Source organism: Salarias fasciatus, chromosome 18, assembly GCF_902148845.1.
Source record: "Salarias fasciatus chromosome 18, fSalaFa1.1, whole genome shotgun sequence".
NCBI lineage: Eukaryota > Metazoa > Chordata > Actinopteri > Blenniiformes > Blenniidae > Salarias > Salarias fasciatus.
Window position 1 is genome coordinate 16,325,134 of NC_043762.1, and position 25,395 is coordinate 16,350,528.

A 25,395-nucleotide genomic window follows, 5' to 3' on the forward strand; every position below is an offset into this window, starting at 1 on the left:
GAGGACCATGGAGGCAGAGCTCTGGTGCTAATTTAAGTCATGGGATCACAACAGTGTTTACTCGTCACGATTTTCTTTTTCCTCTCAGTCCTTGTGTGACTTATTTAAAAATTAAACAAAACGGATATTTTCTATCACAAAATTCAGTTGCCTTCAGAATGACTCGGTAGGATAGTAACTGTCATCATGGGGGTCAGATGCATCTTCAGGCTGTGGTTTTGTCATTTTGCTCTCCAAAACAGATAACAAATAACTTCATTCAGCACCCAGTATATATCTTTCCTGAGGATGATTTTGTGTTGCATCGTGATTTAGTCAACTGCTACCAGTGTTTAATCTGGAGGCAGGGCTTCAATTTGAATTGGATATTTCATAATGCACCTTGTTTTAGATTTTAGACTGACTGCCCTTCTACAGTTTAATGTGACTGAATCAGAGTGGAGAACATTTTCATTATTAAGACACTAATGAAAGCAGTTTCTGTTTGAAAAAGCTTGTTGTCTGTGAGACTAATGAGCAGTCTTTTGTAATTGCATAATGTCACATTTAGAAATGATTCACCATGGGAAACATGAATGTGGTGACAATTTCTTCCTCCTGTCTGTCAGTGTGACTGAAAGCAAAGGTGTCAACAGGTTCAAATCCCAACGGTGGATCCAAAAATTGATACTGGGCTGCACAGGGGATCACCCAAAACTGATTAAAAAAGTTAAGGCTGTTAATGTCACATCTTTATTACTGTATATAGATGAAGTCTTCTTCCTCTTCTGTGTTGTGCATTCAGGGGTCTCCACAGTGGTTCGTCTGCCTCCAACTCACTCCCTCCTTCTTCTTCCTCCTGCTGTGTCTCCAACACTCTGTCCTCCGTCACACAATCCATGACTTATCCCTAAAGTCTCTGCTTTTCAAAATGTGTAATCTATTTGTTAGTGTATTGGCTACATGATTTGTGAGAATGGTTGAAACTCACATCGATGAGCATTCTGTAAAAATAAGGAAGGTTTTAAAATGCGTTTAAACACAGAAAAAAAAATTTCACACAAGGATTGAGAATTTTTGCCAATTTTTGCTGAAAGTTGTAACAATAAAAATACAACCTCACACTTTTCCTTGAAAATGAAAATGTACACAAAAAACACCAGCAATTTTTCATACCAGCTTAAAATGCCTTTATTCATTCATCTGTCAGCATGTGGCAAAGTTATTATTGTCCTTGTAAACTGAATACATGAAATCAAAAATGGATGCTACTCCTTCCTCTTGAACACCTGAATACAAACTACATCCTCACACGTCAGCTCCTGCAGAAGAGAAATAATCTGGTGTTATTCGGAAGAAGGAACATGCGACGTGAGTGTCAAACACCATCTTTTATCTAACATTCAGAATCTCACCAGGTAGAGTTTGCCTCCTTCTATCCAGTGTTTCCAGGCGCGGTTGGCCTTCTCCCCTTTCTGAGTGCACACCAGCTTGTCTCCCTCCCACGTCACCAGACTCTACAAGACAGCATGTTCTTCACCCACTGAACAATTAACCTGTGTCGTTACTCCTGTGTGCTTTTTAGATCTTAGAGCCGAAGAAGTAATTTGCCGTAAAGATTTGTTATTATTACTGCTCCCCCTGGGTGCTCTCTTAGTCTAATGCATCTATAAACAATAACCAATTTATTCTTGCTTTTATATTGTCATTAGGGAGGCATTTGCTCATCTTTTATGCCTGTTATTTGTGTTAGTCTGTGCACTGAAATCTGAAATATCAAAAGGATACAATAAGAGACAGTATAATAATGACACATTGGGTTCTGAAGAAATCTGAAGACATTTCCTAATGAAGCTGAGAGCTTCAATGAAATATAATGAAACCTAAAACAAATAAAACATGAAACACCTTCTAGGCTTGTCATGCTTTATCTTTTGCAATCCTTTTTTTGATATGTGACACATGGATGTTTTACAAAATTCGGCAAAAAATTATACGTTTCCTTACTGCACACAGTAAACCTGTAAATTTAGCTCTACATGTATCAGATATCTGCCTGTTTTTTAAAGGCTTGTAGCACTGATCATAACGGTTGTAAAGCACATATAAAACCCCTTTGTTTTCGCTCACATTTCATAAGTTTGACCCACCTTGATGTTCCTGTTGTCGAGCCCCTTGGTGTGTTCATCAAACTCCACTCCGACAGTGAAGCTCAGCTCATAATTCCTGAAGGTGCTGAGTGTCTTAAACTCAAATTTGTCTCCATCTTGTTTCACCACTTTGGTCTGAGACAGGGAGATAGCGATTTTCCTCGTTGCGAAGTCAACATCTGAGATCGAGAGAGAGAGAGAGAGCGGGAGATAGAGAGACTTGATTCTAAAGCATCTTATTTAAATTGACCTCTCAGCGTTTCTGCAATAGGTCACACAAGACTGAAGTGTCAGGTAAGACAAGGCAATCATTCCAGAATCAGGCTGTTTAGAATGAAACATTTCCTACCCAATGCCTTCAAGTACTCCTCAAATTTGTCATTGGTTTCAAGAATCCATTTTCCACTGAGGTCTGCAGGCATGGTGGCAGCTGGTGACGTGATGGTGAGCAGACTTTGGACAGTGCAGGAAGGGGGAAGGGGCAGGATGTCCTCCTGCTTTTATACAAGTCAGGGGGCACAAGGGCAAAGAACTATTGATAGGTCAGATTATTGCTTGAAGACTGATAACAGGAGCAGCTGCTTTGTTTCAAAGGTTTTGGGACTTGTTTATTTATTTCAGATTTTTTGTAGGGTTTGGATGAAGTCACAAGTCCTGGAAATCCAAAAACATGTGCCATTGTGCTCATTTTCCCTTTTACTTTGTGAGCAAACACACATGCACACAGTGCAGTGATGGGTCGGTGTACAGTGTACAGACAGTGTATTTTGTAACATGTGCCAACAGTGTTTTTTTTTTCTTTATTTGTTCTTCTCCTGCAGCAAACTCAAATACTAAACTGCAACATTTGACCTTTGAGCACAAGGGTTATTTAAGTTCATCTTGTTAAGCAGCAAAAGATCTATATGAGGTTAAAGGAAAAAAAAAGACATTTGGCTGTAAAACAATTGATAAACTTGTTTTACTGAACCCCTCTCTCAATGTCCGGGCCGTGATCGCATTGGGATCAAAATCTGAAGATGGAGTGTAGGCAAGCTTTGTGAATTTAATGAGAAGAAATACAAACATCTGCTGAAAAGCAATCAAGCAATCAGGACAATTTAGGGCAAAAAGAGGACCAGAAAGGAAAAAAGGAAAGCTGAGTAAATAATTTTCTTTAAAAACATAATTTTTGTGGAGAAGATGGTCGCCGTAAAAGTTTCTTTTTGGTGTTAGACTCTTGTTTTGAACCCTTTCTAAGAGCTTCATTTTATAACCACCCAAAGCAACAGCAGGGTAGGAATCAATACCACCAACACCCCAGGGAATCATAAATAAACGGAGCCCGCAGGTCGACGCAGGGGCGACGGCTGCGAAGTGAATGCAGCAGGAGACAGAAGAGCAGCGAAGAATGATCAAGTGGGTTGGACAGCTTATACAGACCGTTCAATCTGGAATGGCGATGCGAAAAACGAGCTGACAGATTAAGTGATTCAGAGTATGGTGTGAATTCACTTGTGTGGTTGATGCACAAGCGGAGGCCTTTAGATTTCTCTTGCAAGGCTGCAGAAGCTTTTTTCAAATTATAGGAGCTACCATTAAACTTCAGGCCTGAAGAGCTACTTATTTATAACAGAAATACATTGCAAAATTACTTTATAAAGGAAAAAACAAAAACAAACAACAAGAGAGATTGTTGAGAACTGATTTATTTTTTGATTGAGTCATCCTACTAGTGGTACATTCCCAAAGGAACTGGGAGGGATATATACATACATCATTTCTGATATTTATTCTGGAGACTAAGCTTTAGTAACAGACGTTTGCAGCCGTCATCCACGTTCACACCTCAGTGCTTTACACACCGAGCCCACATTTGGATCAGTCCTGCAGAGAAATAATTCCTCTCTCCCCAAAGCATTCATAACTTTCCCATTGGTCACTTCAGCATGTTGCTTTATCAGTGTGGCTCACATATCTGATCAGGAACACCTAGAGTTATGCATGCGTCCAGCACATCTAAACTACCTAAGCAAAGCACCCACCCTGAGGAAAATACACTGTGATGTATTTCACGATGTTTCATGCCAACCTGCCCCCCTGGTACTTTGTGTGACTTGCCTTTAGCAATGTAATGCACCAATCCTGGTGGACATAAACGGGTTGTTTAATGAGAAATAATAATCTGAGCAGGAACGGGGCCATATGGAGATCTAAAGGGACCACAGGGGAAGTGGGATGGTACGCCAGAGGCTTGGGTCGCGTCGGATGTGTCAGCCAGTGTGTGCCGGGGGCTTTGTGCGGTTTAATGAGAGCCCGTTTAGCTCTTCTTGAAGACCTGCTTGGAGACAACTCCAGCAGCTCTCAGCTCCTGCAAGAAACAAAAAGACAAGTGCACAGTTTTAGGTTTACTGTCTAAAAGAGCCAGAAATGGAAGTCACTAAACAGGTAATGGGACAAGTCATGATTTTACTATTATCATGGAACATTTTCACTTCTTCTTTAAATTCTTCTTTTACCAAATAAGTTACTTATAGTCTGAAACCAATATTCATCATTCTTTTGCCACAAGAGGCCACTGTTGCCTCACATTCGATCCGTCCTGGAGCTCCTGGGATCTTCCCACTAATAACTAATTTCATGGCTGCTGATTGAAAACATCTGTTGGCATCGCTTAAACCAAATAATCTGGCAGATTATTTTTACTTAGCTTTGATAGGAGTAATCATACAGAGGGAAATCTGATAATGCTGAGCTAATGAAAATGGTAATGTGCAAGTCATTACTTTAGAGTGTTTTCAGATGGAAATGCTTTCATTACAGGCCACACTGGGCCAGGCTGCAGATTTCACCAGGGAGCTGATGGGGGGGGGGGATGTGACTGAAGCACCTTTCCAACAGAAATTAGATCTGCAAAGTCAGGATAATACCATGACTGGGAGAGAAGCATGCTGGGAAAGTGGAAAAAGTCAGGTTGACAGAGGAGTCCAGTTAACGTCCAGAAAAACTTTAAAAAAATTTTTAAACAATATAAATGTGTATGTTTAAAAAATTTGCAGCCAAAGATTTTTTTTTTTATATGGAGATGTAAACTTTAGTGATCAACATAAACGCTGTTTCCACACTGCGAGGAAAGCAGACTTTCCACATACACGGGAAAACATTCAAACTCTGCACTCAAACGTCTCTGGACTAGGATCAGTGAGGCTTATAAAGAATTGATATAGAACCGGAAAATTCCTCCTGGAAATAACACAATTACCTTCGCTGTAAATAAGTCATATCCAGCCATTTGCCACTTTCAGGAATGAGCCACTGGACCATTTCACAGTCACATGCTCAATATATGCACTGCATGTACAGTGCTGAGAGGCATTTTGGATTCGGATTATTAAAGTGTCCAAATTGAATTCTTATTAATATTCATGGCGGACTGATGTTTTCTTACCAGATGAAGCTCATCTCCATCCACCCAGTGGGTCCAGCCTCTTCCTTCAATCTCCCCCTTCTGCACACACACCAGCTTGTCTCCATCCCAGGTGATGGTGGTCTGCATGGGAAGACAAAGAGGCAAGATGTAACACGTCGATTTAAACATACAGAATGAAAAACAGCTTTGTTTCTGCTTGAATTAACTACGTACATAACATACATTCACATGTGACTTTCCCTCAGGGTGACCCTCCAAACAGCTTATAGCTTATCTATAATCAGCCTATCAGCATACAAAAGGGGCTTTTTTTTTTTCAAGGGGGACCACAGATAATCTTCGATCCTGTTCAGTATTCAGTGACACAATCTGATTATCATGAGTCTTGACTTCCAGATCTTGACCTGCGTGTTGCTCTTCATTATGTCAATTCACTGGCAAGGGTGTGAAAAGTTTAAACAAAGTTTTCTGAGTAGGAGGAAAGTTCTACATATACACACACACACACACACACACACACACACACACACATATATATATATATATATATATATATATATATATATATATATATATATATATATATATATATATGAAGAACAGATTTCACCACAAATAGTTTCTCATTCTACTGTATGTAGTCTGGAATAGCTCCGCTGAGAAAAGTCAGTTCATACGCCCACAGAATTCACACTCCAAGAGTGTGTGTTGATGCTGCAGGTCCACATAGGTTTCTAACCAGCTATACGTCTACCAGAGCCTCTGCTTCCACACTCACCATGCATTTCCTGTCATCCACTCCAGACAGATCCTCCTCAAACTCTTTGCCCACGTAAAAGTCCATGTTGTAGTTTTTGAAGGTACTGAGGGTCTTGATGATTATGTGGTCCCCGTCGTGGACGATGTCCTTGTCGGGCTTCAGCAAGGTGGCGATTTTCCTGATGGCAACGTTCACATCTGCAACAGGCAGCAGAGCAAGATGGAAAACAAATGAATGGGAAAGTGAGAGAAGCAGAGTGTTGAAAGAATGTCAAGAAAGTCACAATGTAAACATTTGATTTCACTGAATGAATTTTTATGGTGACTAGATCAAGTATAAGGACTTTATTTTAAAACAGTGCCACTTCAATTTCCATTTTTAGGTAGCCTACATCAATACACTTTTAGTGAGATGACAAGAGTTCTATTATATGCCTGATATGCTTCAGATCAAAACTGTTACTGCTAAACTTTAGAGTCATCTGAAAAAAGACATTTCTAGTGTCTGAGTTACTAATAGTTCCACTAAACTGAGATTATTCACACTCAATACCTGTTCAGTGGTTTGATTTCAACACAATTCAACACCTCAGGTAGAATTTACACCTGAGAGAAAAAGACTACACATCAGAATTTAGTATTGCTTTCAAATACTGAATGCAATCAATATTTTCATTAAAAGAAATTTCACAGCTACAACTAGTATTTCATGCAAGTCTCATTGTACATGTAAAGAAGTTTGAAACTGAATTTCCTCCCTGCTCCAAACTCACCCAGAGCCTTGAGGTACTCTTCAAAGTTGTCGTTGGAAATCATCTTCCAGTATCCGTTCAGATCGGCAGGCATGGTGTCTGTTGGTGCAGGTTTCCTTTAGGTCCGCTGAATGGAGAGGCGTGCAGTGGATGGCTGCCGGAGGAACAGTGCACACAACTCCGTCAAAAGCCTCCATTTGAACCAAACTCGCGTTAATCCGATTACCTTGCGGGTCTCATTTATTTTATGGAAATTGCCGCTCGCGCCTCCCACATCCTGCAGCGTGCACATGCATCGTGGAGCATGTGGCGTGCACACGCACAACAGGGGAGTGTTTACCAGCTGAGGTGGGATTAGGATCAATACACCTTTTTATTAATCTACACAGGCTCAGTCGTTCACGTGTGGCAGGTTTGGCCTGTAAAGTGATTTTATTGTATAGAGTGTTTAAATGAAAACCTTCAATAAAGTAAAAAAAAAAAAAAAAATCACTTAGATGTCAAATAGTTGGATGAGGCCCATAATGAGGATCATGTTCAGAGTATAACAGTATAATCACCTGAGTTTAAAATGATCCAGATTATATAAAAAAAGACATCTTGCACAATATTCCCTTCCCATCTTTTTGTCTGGGCTCAATAACTCAATTAAATTAATCTCTTTTTTGAGCCTGACGCGTCCAATCCGCTGCCTAAATCCTTCACAGACTGGAGCCCAGGCGCATCATCGTCTCTCAAAGGATGCCATTCAGTATCGGTGGACACAGTTGCGCTTCCAGCCACTGGTCTCGGCGAGAAAACACCTCCTGTAGCCGAGCAACTGTCAGGATTAGTTTAAATCCTCTGGTGGGAAAAAAAAAAAAAAAATACACGTCTCACAGACACACTGTGGGGATGATAATAGAGCGACTGAATAGATGGAGGATTGGTGTTGAAGCCGCACAGAATAGAGACACCCACCGTGTTTTTTGATACAGTTTACAGCTTAAAACCCCTGTCATCCAATAGTTCAGATGCTTACAATGCGCGCATTTTCATGGAGGTCACCAGCGACAATAAACTTGTTCAGCTTAATCAATATCGACAACATCCAGTTTATTCTAGGCAGTGTGAAACAGGCCCTATAGCGACTTTCGGACATTCATTGTGATAACTGAGAGAAAATGTAGTGTATGTTGATGGTTTTCACCTTTATTTTTAATGAGACTGTAGTTTTATAAGGGTCATAGAGTAGTGTAGTGGTTAGCACTCTCGTCCCACAGCAAAGTGTTCCTGGTTTGAGTCCAAAATCCTGCCTTTCAGGCGATCCGGTCACTCTAAATTGCTGGTAAATGTGTCTTTGAGGATTTATTCTGTCATGTTGTGCCCACTTGTCCGAGAGGTACCCTGATTTTGGACCGCGGCCTGCAGCTGGGGTCGGCTCCAGTGGCCTGCAACCCTGAAAGAAGGATGGACGGATGCTTGTATCTGCTTGTCAGATAATTCAGCACTTTTATCGTTTCATATCTTCATTTTTTTGTTAATGTCACTGAATTCTCGGCATTATTTTCTTGTGCTTCTGCAGACTTTCTCTGGGTAGTCTGGCTTCTCCCTCGGTCTAATTGAGGCTTCTGAATGCCTGTGTGAGTGTGTTTTATTGTGGTTGTCTGCACAGGATAAAGCGGCATAGAAGATGGACGGTCTGAATGGCTGTTGGCTGTGTGTGATGTTGTGATTTCAGAGGGGATCGGTGCCTGGTGGAATTTAAGTTGACAGATTCAAAGAAAAAAACAAAAAGTAAATAAAACACACCAGTCAGGCAGAAATACTTCAAATAGAGACGATTTTATTTCTGATTTATATAACTGCAATGAAGTGTGATGTGGAAAAAACTACAAAAAGATGAAAAACTGTTATTAAACAAAACTCAGCATGTGCAACAGGTTGTACGATGTAAAAGACATCACAACACCAGGATAAATGCTTTCTCACATCAACGTGAACACGTTTGTGCAAACTGCGGAGGCAAACAGGGCCAGCAACCCGGGATCTGTGGGCGAAGCGTCGATCAGTCGTCCAGACTCTTCACTGGCTGCTGCGCCTGTTTGACGAGCGGTCTCAGCACCGTGCCCTCGTTTTTCCTCTCGCTGCTCTCTGTGTAAAGGTCATGCCGGCGGATGTATTCTATCACCGGGTCTGGGATCAGGTATTTCACGCTCAGGCCCCGTCTCAGCGCCCGGCGGACCTCTGTGGCGCTCGTCTCGTTCCTCACCCACTCCCTCACCAGGAAAACGTTCCGTCTGTGGAGGGACAGCAAGTCCGACTCGTGCACCGCCCGCTCGGGCTGCAGCTCCCCTCTGCTGACGCACACGAGGCCAAAATCCCCCACCAGCTCCTCCACATGGTCGTCCCGCCACAGACCCGGGACCTTGAAGGAGTCCAGGAAGTCAGCTCCGCACAGAAGCTTCAGCCGAGGAGCCCGACCTGAAGGGAGGAGAAGGAGTGAGGGCGAACACGCCGTTACACAAAACAATACATCTTAATACACCGCAAACTATGGTAAATGGGTTGTTTTGGAGATTCTGAAACTTAGAGAAAAGATCATATAAGTGAGGCCAGATCACAACATGATGCATTTAGACTGTAGAAATGATTCTACACTGATAATTCTCTAGACTGAAAATATTTTCTACCGTTTCTTAATGTTGAAATGCATCTATCACGGCTCTATACACACTCGTGGATAAATGTCTTACAAGCCATATGACCAAATCTGGTTAAGTCAATTGCTTTAGAATCAATCCAATGGTATGAGAAATGTCTTCCCAGCTACAGTGAAGAATAATATCAGTTCAATGTGCAATGTAGAACTGTGCTCAAACTAATAAAGAGCAAAAAAATAGTATACTGTTAGAAATGGTGTTTGTGAAGAAGAAAGAAAGAAACTGCATCATGGCGCTATTAGCAGGTGCAATGCAACCAAAATCCATTTTTACAAATTACTGACTGCGCTTGAGGCCAAAACAAATCATGCTTTCTTAGGCTTTATCAGTTTCATAAAAAGTTAAAGTGAACTTTGTGGACTTCTGCTTAGGAAGCAGATGTAACCCACACAACTGGAAGTAAAAAAAAACAACTCATTTAGACTTTCGATTAACGCAAACAAATTCTGTCTCATATCTGATTGGGTCTCGGGGCATTTTGCCTATTTACGACATTATTTTACTCTTTTTTCATGAAAACTGTCCTCTTTCCTTAAAGTACTGCAAAAGAAATAAAATAATGTATGTGCAAATCATTCCTCTGTGAACTATCTAAATGAATCAACATCGATGAAAATGTTGAGAGAACTGATTGGTTGGTTTTAACTTATATCACAATCACCAGTCTGACGCATGCTACAGTTATGTATTTATGGGTTCTTCTGTTTATGGAGCATTTACACACTAACACCCACATACATAAGCATCAAAACTATCCCTAATACTCTTTAACTCCTGCTATTCAGGGTCACTGAGTACCGCTGGGCCTGTACTTTGCATGCGTTAAGCACAGGCACATTATCTGGGATTGACACAAATCCCCCCCTTGTAACGGAGCTTGTTAAAAATTGAAAATTAAACTAATATAAAGAAGAGTTCGCAGCTTTTCTGGCAGCCGTGGTAATATTAGCATGCTCAGAACGACAGTGTGGTCTCTTATCAGCCATGTTTGATCAGTTAAAGATCAAGAATTTCACTGAAAGAAAAGTCTAAAGGTCACTAAAGACATTAATGATCTCGAACACACCACTATTGTGCTGGTGTATTTAGCCGTGTCCATGTCTGCTTTTGCGGTTCAACTATGGATAATCTTTATTCAGATCGGAATATACTTATTCAAAGAAGCTGTGCTGACAAAGTGGCGTCTCGCTTTCAGAGAGGGGTGCTGCGCTGCCTCGATGCTGGCAGATTTGCAAATAGAAAAGAAACCTTTTTCTGCAGAGGAAAGTGATCTTTTCATGCTCGGTGATAGAACTCAGGCTTCAGGATAGCTTCTGTGTAACAAATAATCTTTTCTGACAGCTCACCTGTCTGCAGTGGAGCACACAACAATATCTGCCGTTTGATCTCGACTCAGCCTGAGCGTCTTTGGGATGTAATTTGAAAATAAATGTGCACTGTCCCACTTTACAGATGCAGATAAGATCCCGCAGCGAGTATTTACTCAAGTCAAAGAGAAGACTCCTACACACAGCCGTGTGAAATAAATAAATAAAACGACAGCTTCATGTGTGACAAGCAGAGTGAATGGGCGCTGTCGGATATCTGCGCACGACTCCTTAAAATGGGAAGAAAACACAGCAACGTTGAATTAAAACCTGGTTTAGAGCACTTGTTTCTCTCTCTCTCTCTCTCTCAAAACAAACAAAGCCCAACAATGGAAATAACCACGTCTCGTTTGAGGACCAACATGCCCAAGGGTGCGCTGCTGGGTGCGTTTGCTGTTTTAACAACATGGGAGCTGGATGGGAAAATGAGAGGAGCCACAAGCGAAGACACATGCATTCTGCTGTGTGATGCTCTGCAGCAGCAGCTTAGAGCCCGGAGTTCATCCTCTGGTAGAAATGAAGCAAAGCAGAAATGCACTTCCTGAAAACATCCATCAAAAACTGAACAATACACGATCATTTGCAGATTGAATGGCAGTGATCACCTTTTTTCTTGTTTTCATAAATTCACGATGGTTCAATCTGTGAAAATGTCGAAATGTCAGATTTTGGTTTGGTGCTTTGCTCTGTTTTCATGTGTTGCGTCCCCGTCCTGCTTCCCGGTGTTCTTGTACTTTGTGTTGTTTCAGCTTCTAGCGTTTAATCCGTGTGGCTTCATGTTTTCTGCCGGTGCTGTGCTTTATAGCGTTGTCCTCAGGGCTCGCTCTCTGTCCCTGATCACCCTTTATTGTTACCTGCTGTGCACGTGTGGCGTCCCGAAGCTTGTCAGTCTGTCTGTTATGCTTAACTCGGTGCATCCCAACTCTGTTTATTCTCCCCAGGTCTATTATCTGTTTCACCTGTTTGTGATGAGTCCTTATTTATTTTTCCTTGGTTAAGTAAGCACTGCTTTTCATTCCTGACAGCATTTAAATAGGTGACAAAGAGAAAACAGTACGACAATCACTGTTGTGTGTTTTTAAATATTATAGTAAATATGGAAAAATGTAATACAGAGTGTTGTAGCTGTATATTATAACTCAATTTGTCATTGATAATGAATGGCAATATAATTAAAGGAAGACGATTATTTTCATTGATCACTAATAGAACAAGGGTCGGACGATAAGGTTTTCTTTTTCTGAATCATTTGAGTTTGCATTTATACACAAGACTTTCATACTAAAAATGGCTCTTTGTTTTTGTTACTACTCTGTACTTTATGCTTCAAGCAGAAATATGGACCAATCAATGAATGTTTGTTACCTGAGAGTGGGGTACCATTTCCTCTGGAGTCAGCGTGTGTTCCCACGCTCCGCTCAAACTCTTTCAGAATGCGCCCATAGTGATATCTGTCAAACAACCACAGACGAAAAAGGCATCATTTTATTAATTTATGTATAAATACACAGAATTTCGCCAAAGTTTGGTGAGAGTTTTTTTGTTTCATCCATGAGCCGTGCTTCCTCACCGTGGTGTGTATTAATCACGCTGCTTGCACAAGTACTGAGGCAACAATTTTCAATTTGAACGCTGCAATCAAAACTGACTCAATTACAAAAAAAAATTGAATCACTCGCGGAGCGAGTCGCAAAATAGACATCCCCGGTTTCAAACGCGGATGTGTTGTGTGGAGGTAAAGGATGTGGGAACTGGCCTGCCGGCAGCCTCAGGGACACAACGGTACCACTTCATGCCTTGATCAGCACCCGCGTTGCGCAAACACGGCTTACAAGCACCCAGCTGAGAGGAGTGCGGGATTTACTCGTGAGGGGATTTACGAGAAATAGGAAGCAAAAAAAAAAAAAAAAAAAAATAGGGGGAGAGTAAATAAAGTGGGAAGAGGAGAGTGAAAGACGATGCTGAGCCTTTATACCATGTGTGCGTCAAGTGTGAGACACATCCCCCCCCCCCCCCCCCCCCCCCCCCGCTAGATACTCACCTCAGGTCAAAGAAATGTCATAAATCTCGCTGGCAAACTTCTGTGATAATGAGAGAGCCGACACTCAGTCATCCTCGCTCTCGTTTCTTCTCGCAGCACCTCTGGCTGCGTCTCTTCAAACACATTCATGTGCCAGACAGCCTTTTACCGGGGCACCGCTCCCACTTGGCCAATGAATTTAACAGTCTGTGCCCCTAATTTCACTCCATGAAAAACCCAGACCTGATATGGGTCCAGCCGAGCCTGGCGGGTCCCCCTGGGACACTGACACCAATAAATTAGGCACAAGGAAGTTGGTAACACTCTGTTACATAAACACTTGATGTGGCATAATGAAGGGCTGGCAGAGGAGCAGCAGAGGAGAGCAGACGATGTTAGAAGTGATGCTTTTGAGGTAAAACTAGGACAATCGTATCTTTCTGCACAATAAAAGACCTTTCAAGATATGACATGAAAAAAAAAAAAAACCCAGTAATGATTCATAATGCAGTGATTTAAGGTTTGGTTGAAGTAGGAGCTCTGAGGGGAAATCCTTAAGTGAAACACACCTATATTAAGAAAAAAGTAAATTAGGTTGAAATACTTTGTCTTGCAACACACAAAACTGACAATATGCTCAAAGGAACATCTTCTTCTCTGTATTCTGCACAAATGACACTTTTGTGAAGTAAATCTCCTCACTGATTAACCACTGATGCACTCTATTAAACAGTGAATGGCTGGGGAGTTCCTGACTGCAGTTATTAAATTCACCTTGAGTAATAGTGGATGTAATTATCAGTGAGGTTCTTTGACGACGACGGGTCACGGAAAATGGAAGAAAAGAGCGAAAAAGGGGCGAAACATCCTCCCGCGTGCTTCCCATCGCGCATGAGTCAGAAACTTGAATTTCACACATGAATATTTCAAAGCTAATCTTCCATGAAACATGATTTATACCTCATGGTGACCACTGTCTCCGTCCAGTCTGGCTGCTGGCTCTCCCATTCATCAACGCTGACCCAGCTGGAGCTCTGCAGTGCCAGCCTCGCCATAGCGATGCGATGCTCAGCCAGCACCAGACCTTGTTTTCCATAGCCGTCACTCACGGGCGACACAATACCTCCCACCACCTGGTACTGGCCTGAAGGAAGGGAAGATTAATACAGTTTTCTGGGTCGTGACAGCTGATAAAGAAAGGGAATATAACTCAGCAGATAAAGTAATCTCGAAGAGATACTGATGTTAATACCGTTAATGCTTCACCAGATAGCACATTTGAGTACAAATGCTGTAATTAATCTTTTTTTTATGATGGGATAATGAGGACGCTTGACAAAATGTATCAAACAATTCTCTGACTTACAGCTCATACTCTCTGTAATCAATCTAAACCGCTCAGAAAAGATTTAAACTGCGGAAGATGCAAACCATCTGAATCCGGTCAGGGAAAACTGGAACGGTGTTAATTTCTGTGTTCAAACTGGTTATTACAGGTTATTTATGCAAACGTTTCAGCTGGGAATGAATAACAATACATCACAGTCGTTTCTGATGGTTGATCTCAAGCCAGTCAGCTGATGTCTTATAGGTAAGGGGTCAAAGGGAAACTTTAAGAGCATTAATGTTGCTGCACACTGAAATGCTGCACTGTGTGGAGATTTACAAAGCATCTTAGACTGAGAGAGCTGACTCAGTGTAATTCAGTGTAATTCTCATGTTCTAACGATGTCCTTTTGGCCATGTGACTGGGTTGGTGCCCCTATTTAGAGCAGATTTAGTATGTAAATGTCCTTTTGTTGCTGTACAGCCAATGGTTTAGTGACGCTGGAACCTGTTAGACAACAGTTTACTTCCATAACAATGACACAGAGAGCCTGTGGTCATAGAAAAAGCATTATTTGACATTTTATGAGATTATTTAGCATGGTAAAGTGGTTATTCAAGCCGTTGCAGTGACTATGCCAGTAGTTTAACTCTGTAGAACAGTTCACAGGAAGCTTCATCTGCTGCCATAGAAAACCTTTATTGGTATGTAAATGAAAAGAGTATTAAAAAAATCCTCTGTTGAATTCCTGTTAATATTAACATTATCTTAAATTGGTGGTTTGCTGGAACGTCAAATTGAACAAATGGGATCTGTAACTGGTTCTGACCTGTGCTGTGCATGTGGTCTCTGGCCAGCTCAAACAGCCTCAAGTGCTGGTTGGTGATCGGATTAAAAGAGCCGCAGGCTAACAAGACGAGCGGAACCCGGTGTTTGGCCATCTTGGTTTACTTCCTCAGACCGTGGTCGAAGAGACCTTGAAGTGAAAAGTGGAGATGAGCATTAATTAGCTCACATCATTCAATCAGACAGTCGGACATAAAGAGATGCTACTGAACAGAAAGAGAGAGAGAGGCAGATAAAGGTAAAGAAATAAGAAAGAGAGAGAGTTAAAGAAAAGATAGTGAGGGAATAAATAAATAAATAAAAAGAAAGGGGGAAAGAGTGCATGTGAGAGGGGGGAAGATATAAGACTACCACAGGATGAGGATATGATTAAATACAGCAGTACAACCAGGGCTGCCCTCTCTGAGCAATAATCGATTACCGCCGAGAGAAATCACCTCCGAACACCAGTGAACCAACCGGCCAGGACTAACAACATAATAACAATAAAATGCCTCGTTTATTGTGTTATATATCTCAAACAGAGAGTCCTCTGTCTTCTTTTCTTAGCTCTACGAAGTGAGAAAGAGAACAACTTCTGCTGTCTTTGCAGCCTTGCTCTGATTAAATTAACTCTGTGTGTCTGGAGGTGTTTGAGTGCAGCAGCGGTGTCCATGACCCCGGAGAGACAAAACCGCAGTGAGACCACTCATTTAGAACCTGGACACCAAAAAGCACTGAGAAATGCTGGCAAAAACCAAGCTGGCACCATTGTGCAGGCGCAGGACACTCTAGGAGGGGATCAGCTGCAACAATGGTTTGTTTTCATGTCCACGTTTGTGTGTGCACACAGCCTTGAGGGAAATTAACACCAGCCATGGTTCAGCTTGATTCAACCGCCCACTCAGAATACATCCTGCTAACATCTCATTTCTAGTAAAACCAAGGTCACAATTTTTCCAGCATACTATGCATATATATAAAAACTATAATGTTGTTGTAAGCGGTTTAGTGTGCTGAAGTGTACTGTTTTGTTTGTCATGTGTCTAAAATATGTGGTCATAGAACGACAGCTGATCCTTAGTTCAGTTCAGTATTTACATGTTGAAGCTTGAAAGCAGGAATAAAAATGGAATGCATACAGAGAGGAGATTGAGAGAAAAAAAGTATCTATAAAATTTGAAATCCATGCGAAGAAAGGAAGGATTTCCTGTGGAGTTACCAAGTGTATTTTGGTGGAATGAGTCTGAGCAGGAGGTCATACATGGGCCGAGAAACATTGCTCAAGATGGACCGCAGTTTGGACTATATCCTCTTCTCTGAATATCATTTCATTCTATAATTATATAATTTTTTAAATGTTAAAATTTCATCCAAACTGTAAAATGTCATGTGTTTAATATTCACAACATTTAAATAAATAAATGAAATTGTTTCATTTGTATAATGTTGGTACATAAATCATATAATTAAAGTATCTCAGATTTTTACATTACTTTATGATTATATATTAATATGTTATCGCACGGTCTGAGTGAAGACTTAACATTGAAACAAATGCTTTATTTATTATTATTAATACTGTACATATATTTTTCTGATTAAATGGATGAATATCTGTATTTAAGGAGAGGAAATCATGGGTAATACATTGTTTGATGACAATAAAACTATTCTGATTGACAGCAACACTCAAATTCACAATCACCAATTAATCTCACGTCATTGTTTTTTGGCTGTGGGCAGAAATCCACTCACAGCACATGCAAACTCCAACACAGAACGGCCCCAGTCGGTATATAAACCGCACTAACCACTGCGCCACCGTGCGGTTTGTTCTCAGCTTGTACAGTATTTACACAATGGCAGGTGATGCACAATCCTTATGTAAGTTTTCAGGGACCTTGATAATTCCGGACAATGCCCGGAAAGCAGTTATCAGTTACAGACTGCTTATTTCTTACTACTCTCTAGGTCTACAAAACGTGAGCGGTGGATAAAGTCAGACGCAGAATGTTAAATAAAGCAGAGGAGCAGGAGCTCTGTTATGACATTGAGGTGGCAGATATCAGAGTTAGCTTAGCGGCGTCGCGACAGTCGGGGAACTTGATTAGTACTGGCATGAAAGAAAATAATTTTGCATCCGGACGCTGATGTCAAAACACACAGTGGTTAAAAGTAAGAATTATTGAATTACCTTATTTTCACATGGTTTGGTTTGTATTCGCTCAGTGTGTCACATCTACTCCAGTCCCCTCGCCCCGAGGAGCTGCAGCTCCATGGTTCCGGAGAGAGATTCCGGCGGATGTGCGCTCCCTGCTGGATGGAAAGGGAAAGGTAAAGCTGCGGCGCTCTCCGTGGTGCTGAAACACATAAAATTCAACGAATGACTACTTCTGAAAGTAGAAACCTCTGATGACATTTCATTGATTTGATAACCTGACCTTTCACAATGATGCAGCATTAAACACAATTTTTTTTTGTTTCTGGTAACCTTTCACTCCTTTTTGTAAAGTGCTTGTCTGAGAATGGAAATGAAATATTACCCACTAATAATTTACTACCTATTGAACAACTGGCAAATTATTTCAAGAATTTGCTGAGCTTCAAATAACTTTTCTAATAACTTTTTCATCACAGGAGGAAACATTCAAGTAAGTGTTTTATTGTGGGAACTTTAAAACCACCGGTATAGTGTAAAAAAAGAAAAGAAAAAACAAACTTGGGCAGGTATTACCTACAGGTATTGCAAATGCAATAAACACACACACACACACACACACACACACACACACACACACACACACACACACACACACACACACACACACACACACACACACACACACAAAAAACAGCTTACATTACTTGCTACTTAGCTATTACATAAAAGACAGCAATAAATTCTGCATCATCCTCCAAACTAGTGAATTTATTCCTGCTCCTCTCCAGATTTTCTTTCTGCAGATCCTAGCTTTAAAGCATGAGTCACCGATTGACTTTTCAGGCAAAAATCAACAACTATTCTTAATACCAGCAGCAGTGTGCTCAAATTCACAGTGAAGGAACTGAACTTATCATAATCATCACAACAAAAGATCCTTCAAGTGATGCAAAATTACTGCCATATTGTTGTCATACTGAGATTTAAGCAGTTTTATGAGTGAAACATTTTTTCCTATATATTATGATTTAAATGGGGGAGTTATTCAAGAGTGATAACTTGTTTAGGTTTTCTGAGCCATACTCCAGAGGCTAGAAGAGATTAAAGAAGTCGAACATATTAAAAAAGAAGTTGAACAACTCTCTAACATTCTCCGGGAAACATTATAACTAAAAGTTGATTCATCAATCCCAAAACAAGCAGTATTTGAGAGAGACCATGGTGAATTTCTATTGAGTAATTGCTAGCCTGATGGTCTGACCACAGTTAGAAGCACAGTCTGCTCACCACACCACTTTCCTCCTCTTGGCACTTTTCATTTGTAACTTAGCGCCATTACTCATGGAAACAGCCAGTCGGGAGTGAATGTGTAAGTAACTGCATGTGCATGTAAATGTGGTTCTCCTTGCCTGGATGTGAGTGTCTGTTTGTACGCTTCTGTGTGTGTCTTCTATCGTTGTTATCCTCTTAACTCACTTGAGGTCTGCCCTTCTCTCTAATCCCCAAAACACACACCCACACCCAACAGAAGAAGAAGCACAGGGGAATAATCGAAGAACATGTGGCAGTCAGGAAAAAAAAAACAGTGATTCTGCCACAGGGTGAGAACTGAAAGACTCAAATCTGTGAGGGGGAGTGCAGCCACAGTGTTCAGAGGCTCTTGTTGGGAGGATGCAGCTCGAAAAATATCACAGTGGAGCAGCTGCTACGTTAGATTATAAAAGGAGTGTAGCTCCAAGGAAACACAAAACCACACAGTTCAGATTACCACTCAATTAAAGTGACATAATACGCTCCCCAGCCACTTCATTAGGAACACTTGTGCAATCCGGTGTGATCCAGTAAAACTGATCTGCCATAAATGTTCCCTTTAAAAGGTAGTGATGTTTAGTTTTGCTTGAAATTAGAAAAGAGACTGTAATTCTCCCGTATGTCCATTTCTGCAGTTTTCATTCATATCTGTGTAGAATTGATCTGTTTTGAATTTTTATTTGGACCACCCTATTAGCCAGATCTTACTATATTTAAGGCACATCCGATCTATTGAGAACACTTAATAAGGTGGGCAATAAATGTGTCCATTTATTTTTTCTCTTCTTATGTGGCTTAAATGCAACAACGGAGGTAGAAAAAGCAGACCTGTGCTCTGCTGGGCAAATGTTAAATACAGACATTTGTTGAAGTTTAATTCTGAAGTCTGTTAGATAGGCTCATAAACTCGATAAATATGCATGCATATAGGGAGAGATCACCCACCCAAGAGGAGCACCCCATTAAAAGTTACACTAACTTAGCTGCAGCGTCAAGCAGATCTGGAAACTTCGGCATGGTCTGCATTCACAGCCAGTGTGAGGAAATGCTGTGAACATGGCAGAGGCTGGAGGAGCAGCGGATGTGGAGGTGTTAATGCAGGACTAAAAAGCTAAATCATGCATTCACAAACTCACCCACCCTTTAAGACCACGGAGGGACTTCACTGTTTGTGGCTTTCTCTTTAAATATACAGTAGCTTCTTTTTCTGGACTGTGAGCTACCTCATGATTCTGCCCCTCTGGCCTGGGGGAAAAGCAGATTAATGTATGCTGCAATTTCAGAGCTTTGCTTGCACTGTGGGGGTGTCTGTCAGAGTGACTTTTGCACAAGCATCAGCTACTTTTTTGGCAGCTGCACTGGTGTTTTGTTGTTTTCTCTTTGTTGTCTGCTGCTTTTATTTGAATAGAGTGGAACGTATTGCCATTACTTCAGTAAAAAGAATTGTGTGTCTGTGTTTGTGTGCTTAAGTCTTTTGCTGAGGTTTCTAGGAGTTTCTATCTCCTTCCAGAGGGCGAACAGCTGATACCCAGGACCCAGGGTGGGTGGGATTCTTCATAATTGTGGTCTGTTTATCTGCAGATCCCTCCTGTTCTCCTCGGTGAGACCAGAGAACCACACAGAGCAACAGCAGAGGCAGATCAGGAGGCTCTCCGTGGTTTAACGATAGACATGAATCGACAGACTGAATAAGGCAAGCTTGTCACAACATCCTGAGGAAGAACGGTTTCTTCTGGGTCTTCTTCATCTCGTGGGTCATGCTTGATGTCTGTACTAACAAATGAAAAATTCTAGCATCTAGCTTTACTATCTCTTCCTTTGTGGTTTGTGTCCAGGTTATTGTCACCTCACTATCTTGTACTTTGTTGAATTATTTCTTTGTTGGTCCTTCCATTGTTTGTTTGCCATATGTTCTAATGTTTTGCTTCCATCAGCCAATTGAATTATATTGTAGATGACTGAACAGTCAACAGCGAGGAGGGTTTCAGTCTTATTGATGTTTTCTCGTGAAGTTTGTCAGGGTTTGCGTGAAAAGGGCCGAAGACAGAGACTGGAGAAATATTCAGTCCAATAAAATATCCAATAAATCACAAAAATGGCAAATTAAAAATACACAGACTAAAAACTAGGAGCCAAAACCAGAACAAAATAAATTCAACACTATAATTTGGGAATACAAAAGAAGAAAACAAAACAAAGCAGAAAATGAAACATGCACCAGTTCAGTATGCATCAGGAATACAGTCTGTTTAGACCGTTTCCATTTATTCTGGCAATATGAATGAAAAACCAAATATGATGAGTATCAAACATCACCTTGAACTCTCACAGAAATGAAATAATACGGAGATACATTACCATGTAGCATGGAAAGTAAGCATATGAACACAAGTCCATGATGCTGGGAAACAGTCAATGCTGCAGTCAGAAAAACAGGAGAGAGAAGATGGGAGGCATGAAGAAAGAGGACGGTCTTCCTAAAAAAAAATTAATGCATGCACTTCTTGTATGCTATCGACACCAAAGTTTATCATGTAAAGGTAAACCATTTTTTTGTGTAATCTTAACATAAAAGAACATGAAATAAACACATTTTTGTTGCCACCATGACTGATTATATTGTATAATTGAACGTAATTGGGTTCTCATATTGGCTGGGCCTCTCTGTGTTGAGATTTCTCCCCTTGTGCTTTTGGGTTTCCTGCAGGTTTCCTATAAGGTCCAAAAACTTGTGAGGTCAATTAGCGATTGGTAATCGGTGGAATGTGAGGTTGTCAGTCTCTCTGCATTTGCCCTGTGATGGACTGGCGACCGGTCCAGGATGGACCCTGCCCTCACACTCTGTTAGCTGGGATGTTAGCGCCCTGCGACCTTGAATAGGACACAGCGGGATAGAAAATAAATGGATAGATAGTGAAGGGGGCTGAGTACACACACCTGTGGTTTGCCTGTGCTCAGGCTCTCTCTCTCTTCCTCTGTGTGTGTGTGTGTGTGTGTGTGTGTGTGTGTGTGTGTGTGTGTGTCTATGATGTCTCGTCCTGAACCTTTGTATCTCGGTAAAGGGTCTGCGTTAAATTCGGATCTGAAGCATTGTAGCAAACAGCATGAGAGCTGTGTTGAAAAGAGTGACGTGACAGGCAGACACATGGACAGATGGATGGATTGACAGCTCCTTTTCTTCTGTCAAGAAGTACGATCGCAGAATGTAATAGTCATTTTTTGAAAAACTATTGTTATTTCCACAGCTTTACAAAGATTAGAATCCAAAACTAAAACTAAATCATGCTCATGGATCTCTAAAACTGAAACTTGGATGGTCAAACATGTAGTCTGGCAGGCTGTTGCACATTTTAAAAGAATATTTAGGAAAATATTCCTCAGTGGCAGACCGCCATCATCAATCCTGTCTCCCTCTAATTCACCCTATCAATGCTTTCATACAGAGTCTTATCTAATTTCAAACCAGAATATACTAAAAGTAATGTTTGGTCCTTTCAAAATGATTAATAAATTTTTTTTTGTCCTATTTAAAATGATTTTGCTGAAAGTTATTGTCGACATCTGGGAATAGAAAGACGCAGTACATATATTTTTCCTGCTTCTAGGTACAGCCTTATTGTGGCGTTTTCCTCCGACACTAAGAGTGGGTGGTGTTTTATTTTGAAACCGCACAGCCGGAAACGCTCTCTCTCTCTCTCTCTCTCTCTCTCTCTCTCTCTCTCTCTCTCTCTCTCTCTCTCTCTCTCTCTCTCTCTCTCTCTCCTCTCTCTCTCTCCTTGCAGCGGCGGTGAGCGTCTCTCGACCCTCCGCCCGCCGCGGCCGGAGGACCACCCCGCCCCGCCGCTCGGCTCCGCTCCGGAGAGGAGAGGAGAGGAGAGGAGCTCCAGAGCCGGGCTCGGGCTTTGAGAAGAGGAGCGGACGGAGGAGAGACTTCACCACGCTGCAGACATGCCGACTCTCGGGGGCCAGTTTGTCTTGTTTTGGCTGGTCTGGGGCCAGTCCTGCGCTCTGGGAGGGAAAGGTAGGAGCACCTTCAAGAAAAATATCAGAAAAATATAGAACTTGACTGCGCAATTTTTTTTTTTTTTTACTGTGAGTTGTACAAGTTGAGCGTTTATAGTCTGTCCATGTTTAATTTTCTGTATTTTGAGATAAAGCTCACGTATATATGTCACTTTAAGTGCAAACAGAAGGAATTTAGTCCATTAAAATGCGGTCGACCAACATCAGGACAGCATCTTAATCCAATTTACAACTCGAATTAATTGATCTGGCTTGTTTAACACCTGGAATTATTGCTTAAAACTAAAACTAAAACCGAAGATAACTCTTCAGATGTGTTTACCAAAGACAGTGGACAATTAAGAAGCTTATAACTTTAGGACCTTTTGTTATTTAAATAGTATAATACGGGTCAGCTGGTGGAGTTGTTTCCGTTCTATTTAATACCAATAGAAGTTAATAAGTTAACTTTTGGACATTTCTTGCCAGTGTGATCTCCATGGCTCTTTTTTTATCGGGATAAAAAGGATGTTTACTGCAGTTATGTTGTTGGTCCCTATTGGCCAGTGAATCAGAGATGGTTTCTGTCTTTATTAGACTCTATTGATTGCATTTGATGGAGAACAGCTATGGTTCTGCTGAATGTCCAAGAGAATAATATATGTTTACTGTCTTAAAGGATTTGCATGGTTCAATGTAATGAAGCAGGGGAAATAGGACAGGTGTGCAGTTTATTGGGTGTTATCATAAACTGATTGCCACATGCTTGCTGAAAAAGGCTATCTTTTAAAATGCTAATATAAGCATCAAGGATGAAAATATTATTATTTGCATTTTTCATTGATTTATATATTTACTTTTCTGTATGTAATGACCGAAGCTGAAAATGAGGTCTGGATTTTCCTGAAAGCTGAAGTAACTCTTCAGACATTTGGATTATAAATACAAATACTGAATGTGTGAATTACAAAAGAAAAGAAAAGAAAGAACTAGATAAATGAGAAACAAGGCTCAGTGATGTTTCTGGAGCAGTTGCTTGTCATTTAAAATATTATTGGATTTCACATACCGGGGAACTTTTCGCCACATAGTGTTTTCATCTTTCATTTCTCGGTCCTCTTTGAAATTATTAACACCATAAATGTGCCATTTATTTGTATCATGTTGTTGGTCCTGGTTGGTTGGTCGGCCGGTGTTTGGAGGGGATTTCTTTCCATTGTAATCGATTAGTGCTCAGGGAGGGCAGCCATGGTTGTTCTGCTGTATTTAATCATATCTTCACACTGTGAGACTCTGACATCTTCCTTCTACCTCTCTCTCTCTCTCTCTCTCTCTCTCTCTCTCTCTCTCTCTCTCACACACACACACACACACACACACACACACACACACACACACAGATACACAGACTCACACACACAGGTCTGAATGCTGTTGCCTATGAAACTATGAAGGGCAGTAGTGGTTTACAGAGGTATTAATTGGGTCTCTGGAGTGGCGGTGCTCGCCTGACTGCCTGTCTGCGCTCAAACAAACATTATCATTATTTTTCCTGTTTATGAAAGACCTCCATATGGCCAGGAGCCAGAGGGTAGGCTAACTAGGTTTAGATGAAGTTCAGTGAGACGGCTGTTTTCTGCAGAGAGCTTCACAGCTGAACACTGATGTTTGAAGTCGGCTTTGTTGTCCACAATTGACAGTGATTATGCAGCATTGACTTGGCCAGTATCTGATTTTTTCATAGGTTAATCTCTTTTCTAAATTTCATTAGGATTCATCGCAGCATTGTGAATTAAAAAAGGTCAAAAGGAGACTTGATTGTTGGCTACTTTAGTACCTCAGAGTGCTGTCTTATACCAGTCTGATGGTGCAAAATGACCAGACTGCTAATTACCTCCACCTTCCACTATGCCTTATTTTACTTGAGCCACCTTTTGTAATCTATAGCTTAATTCTTACAAGTAATTTCTGTATAACATCAAACATGACACCACTTAAATGCTGAAGATAGAGACACTCCTACGGGGAAGGTCTTGCTAAGTTCAAGTCTCACTTTAGGTTATTAATCTATTGGATGATTATTCACATCTATATTATCCTTCAGTAAAGCAATGGAAGTTGTAAATTGAAGAAAAATAAATTGACGTGAGCTTCACGGGAATGATAAAAACAGTTTGATATGTATAATAGATCAGCCATATGTTAGTCAACACTGTAAATTGAGCCTAGAGAAGTAAGTCAAGGGCAATGGATCATACTTTGACTTTGTGTTCACACAGCAGCCTTTTAAACCATAGTTTTAAAACCAATTTCCTTTTTCTTCACATCTGCAAAATCTTTTTTTAAACCTTTTATTGAGCACATGAGCGTATTCAGCCTTTCTTCTTCCAGATAAATCTTAAAGTGCATTACAATCATAGGAAATAGATGTTTAAAAATGTATGTATATAATATATGTATAAAAGGCTTTTACATTCTGTTTTGTTTGGCCTTTGCTAAAGAATTGTGTTTAACATGTGTTCTTTTTAATGGCATGCTTCTACAAAGTCATTTTTTACTTTTAGTACTCATTAATTTGTTGCTACTTGTTTGCTATTTATTATATGTTTATTCACACTTTACACTTTT

The 25,395-nt window shown here is 40.8% G+C and overlaps 3 protein-coding genes across 3 annotated transcripts in view; 1 reads left to right on the forward strand and 2 right to left on the reverse strand.

The window, feature by feature from the left end:
- Nucleotides 1–1,232: 1,232 nt before the first annotated feature.
- LOC115405484 (uncharacterized) lies at nt 1,233–17,581 on the reverse strand. Its single transcript, XM_030115071.1, has 12 exons — nt 17,488–17,581; nt 15,295–15,441; nt 14,099–14,282; nt 12,484–12,569; nt 9,099–9,512; nt 7,071–7,148; nt 6,317–6,495; nt 5,557–5,658; nt 2,479–2,623; nt 2,130–2,308; nt 1,395–1,496; nt 1,233–1,301 (listed from the first exon to the last, which is right to left on the reverse strand). The coding sequence occupies exons 2-12, from the start codon at nt 15,404–15,406 to the stop codon at nt 1,248–1,250; spliced, it is 1,635 nt and encodes a 544-aa protein (XP_029970931.1). The 5' UTR covers nt 15,407–15,441; nt 17,488–17,581; the 3' UTR covers nt 1,233–1,247.
- rbp1.1 (retinol binding protein 1, cellular, tandem duplicate 1) lies at nt 4,246–7,207 on the reverse strand. The gene is made up of 4 exons (XM_030115145.1): nt 7,071–7,207; nt 6,317–6,495; nt 5,557–5,658; nt 4,246–4,479 (listed from the first exon to the last, which is right to left on the reverse strand). The coding sequence occupies exons 1-4, from the start codon at nt 7,141–7,143 to the stop codon at nt 4,429–4,431; spliced, it is 405 nt and encodes a 134-aa protein (XP_029971005.1). The 5' UTR covers nt 7,144–7,207; the 3' UTR covers nt 4,246–4,428.
- Nucleotides 17,582–22,659: 5,078 nt separating the features above from the next.
- LOC115405538 (calsyntenin-2-like) overlaps nt 22,660–25,395 on the forward strand; it is a 155,053-nt gene continuing 152,317 nt past the window's right edge. The window contains exon 1 of the mRNA XM_030115143.1: nt 22,660–22,786. Within this exon, the coding sequence (XP_029971003.1) occupies nt 22,714–22,786 (73 nt within the window). The 5' untranslated portion in view covers nt 22,660–22,713. The remainder of the gene's footprint in view (nt 22,787–25,395) is intronic.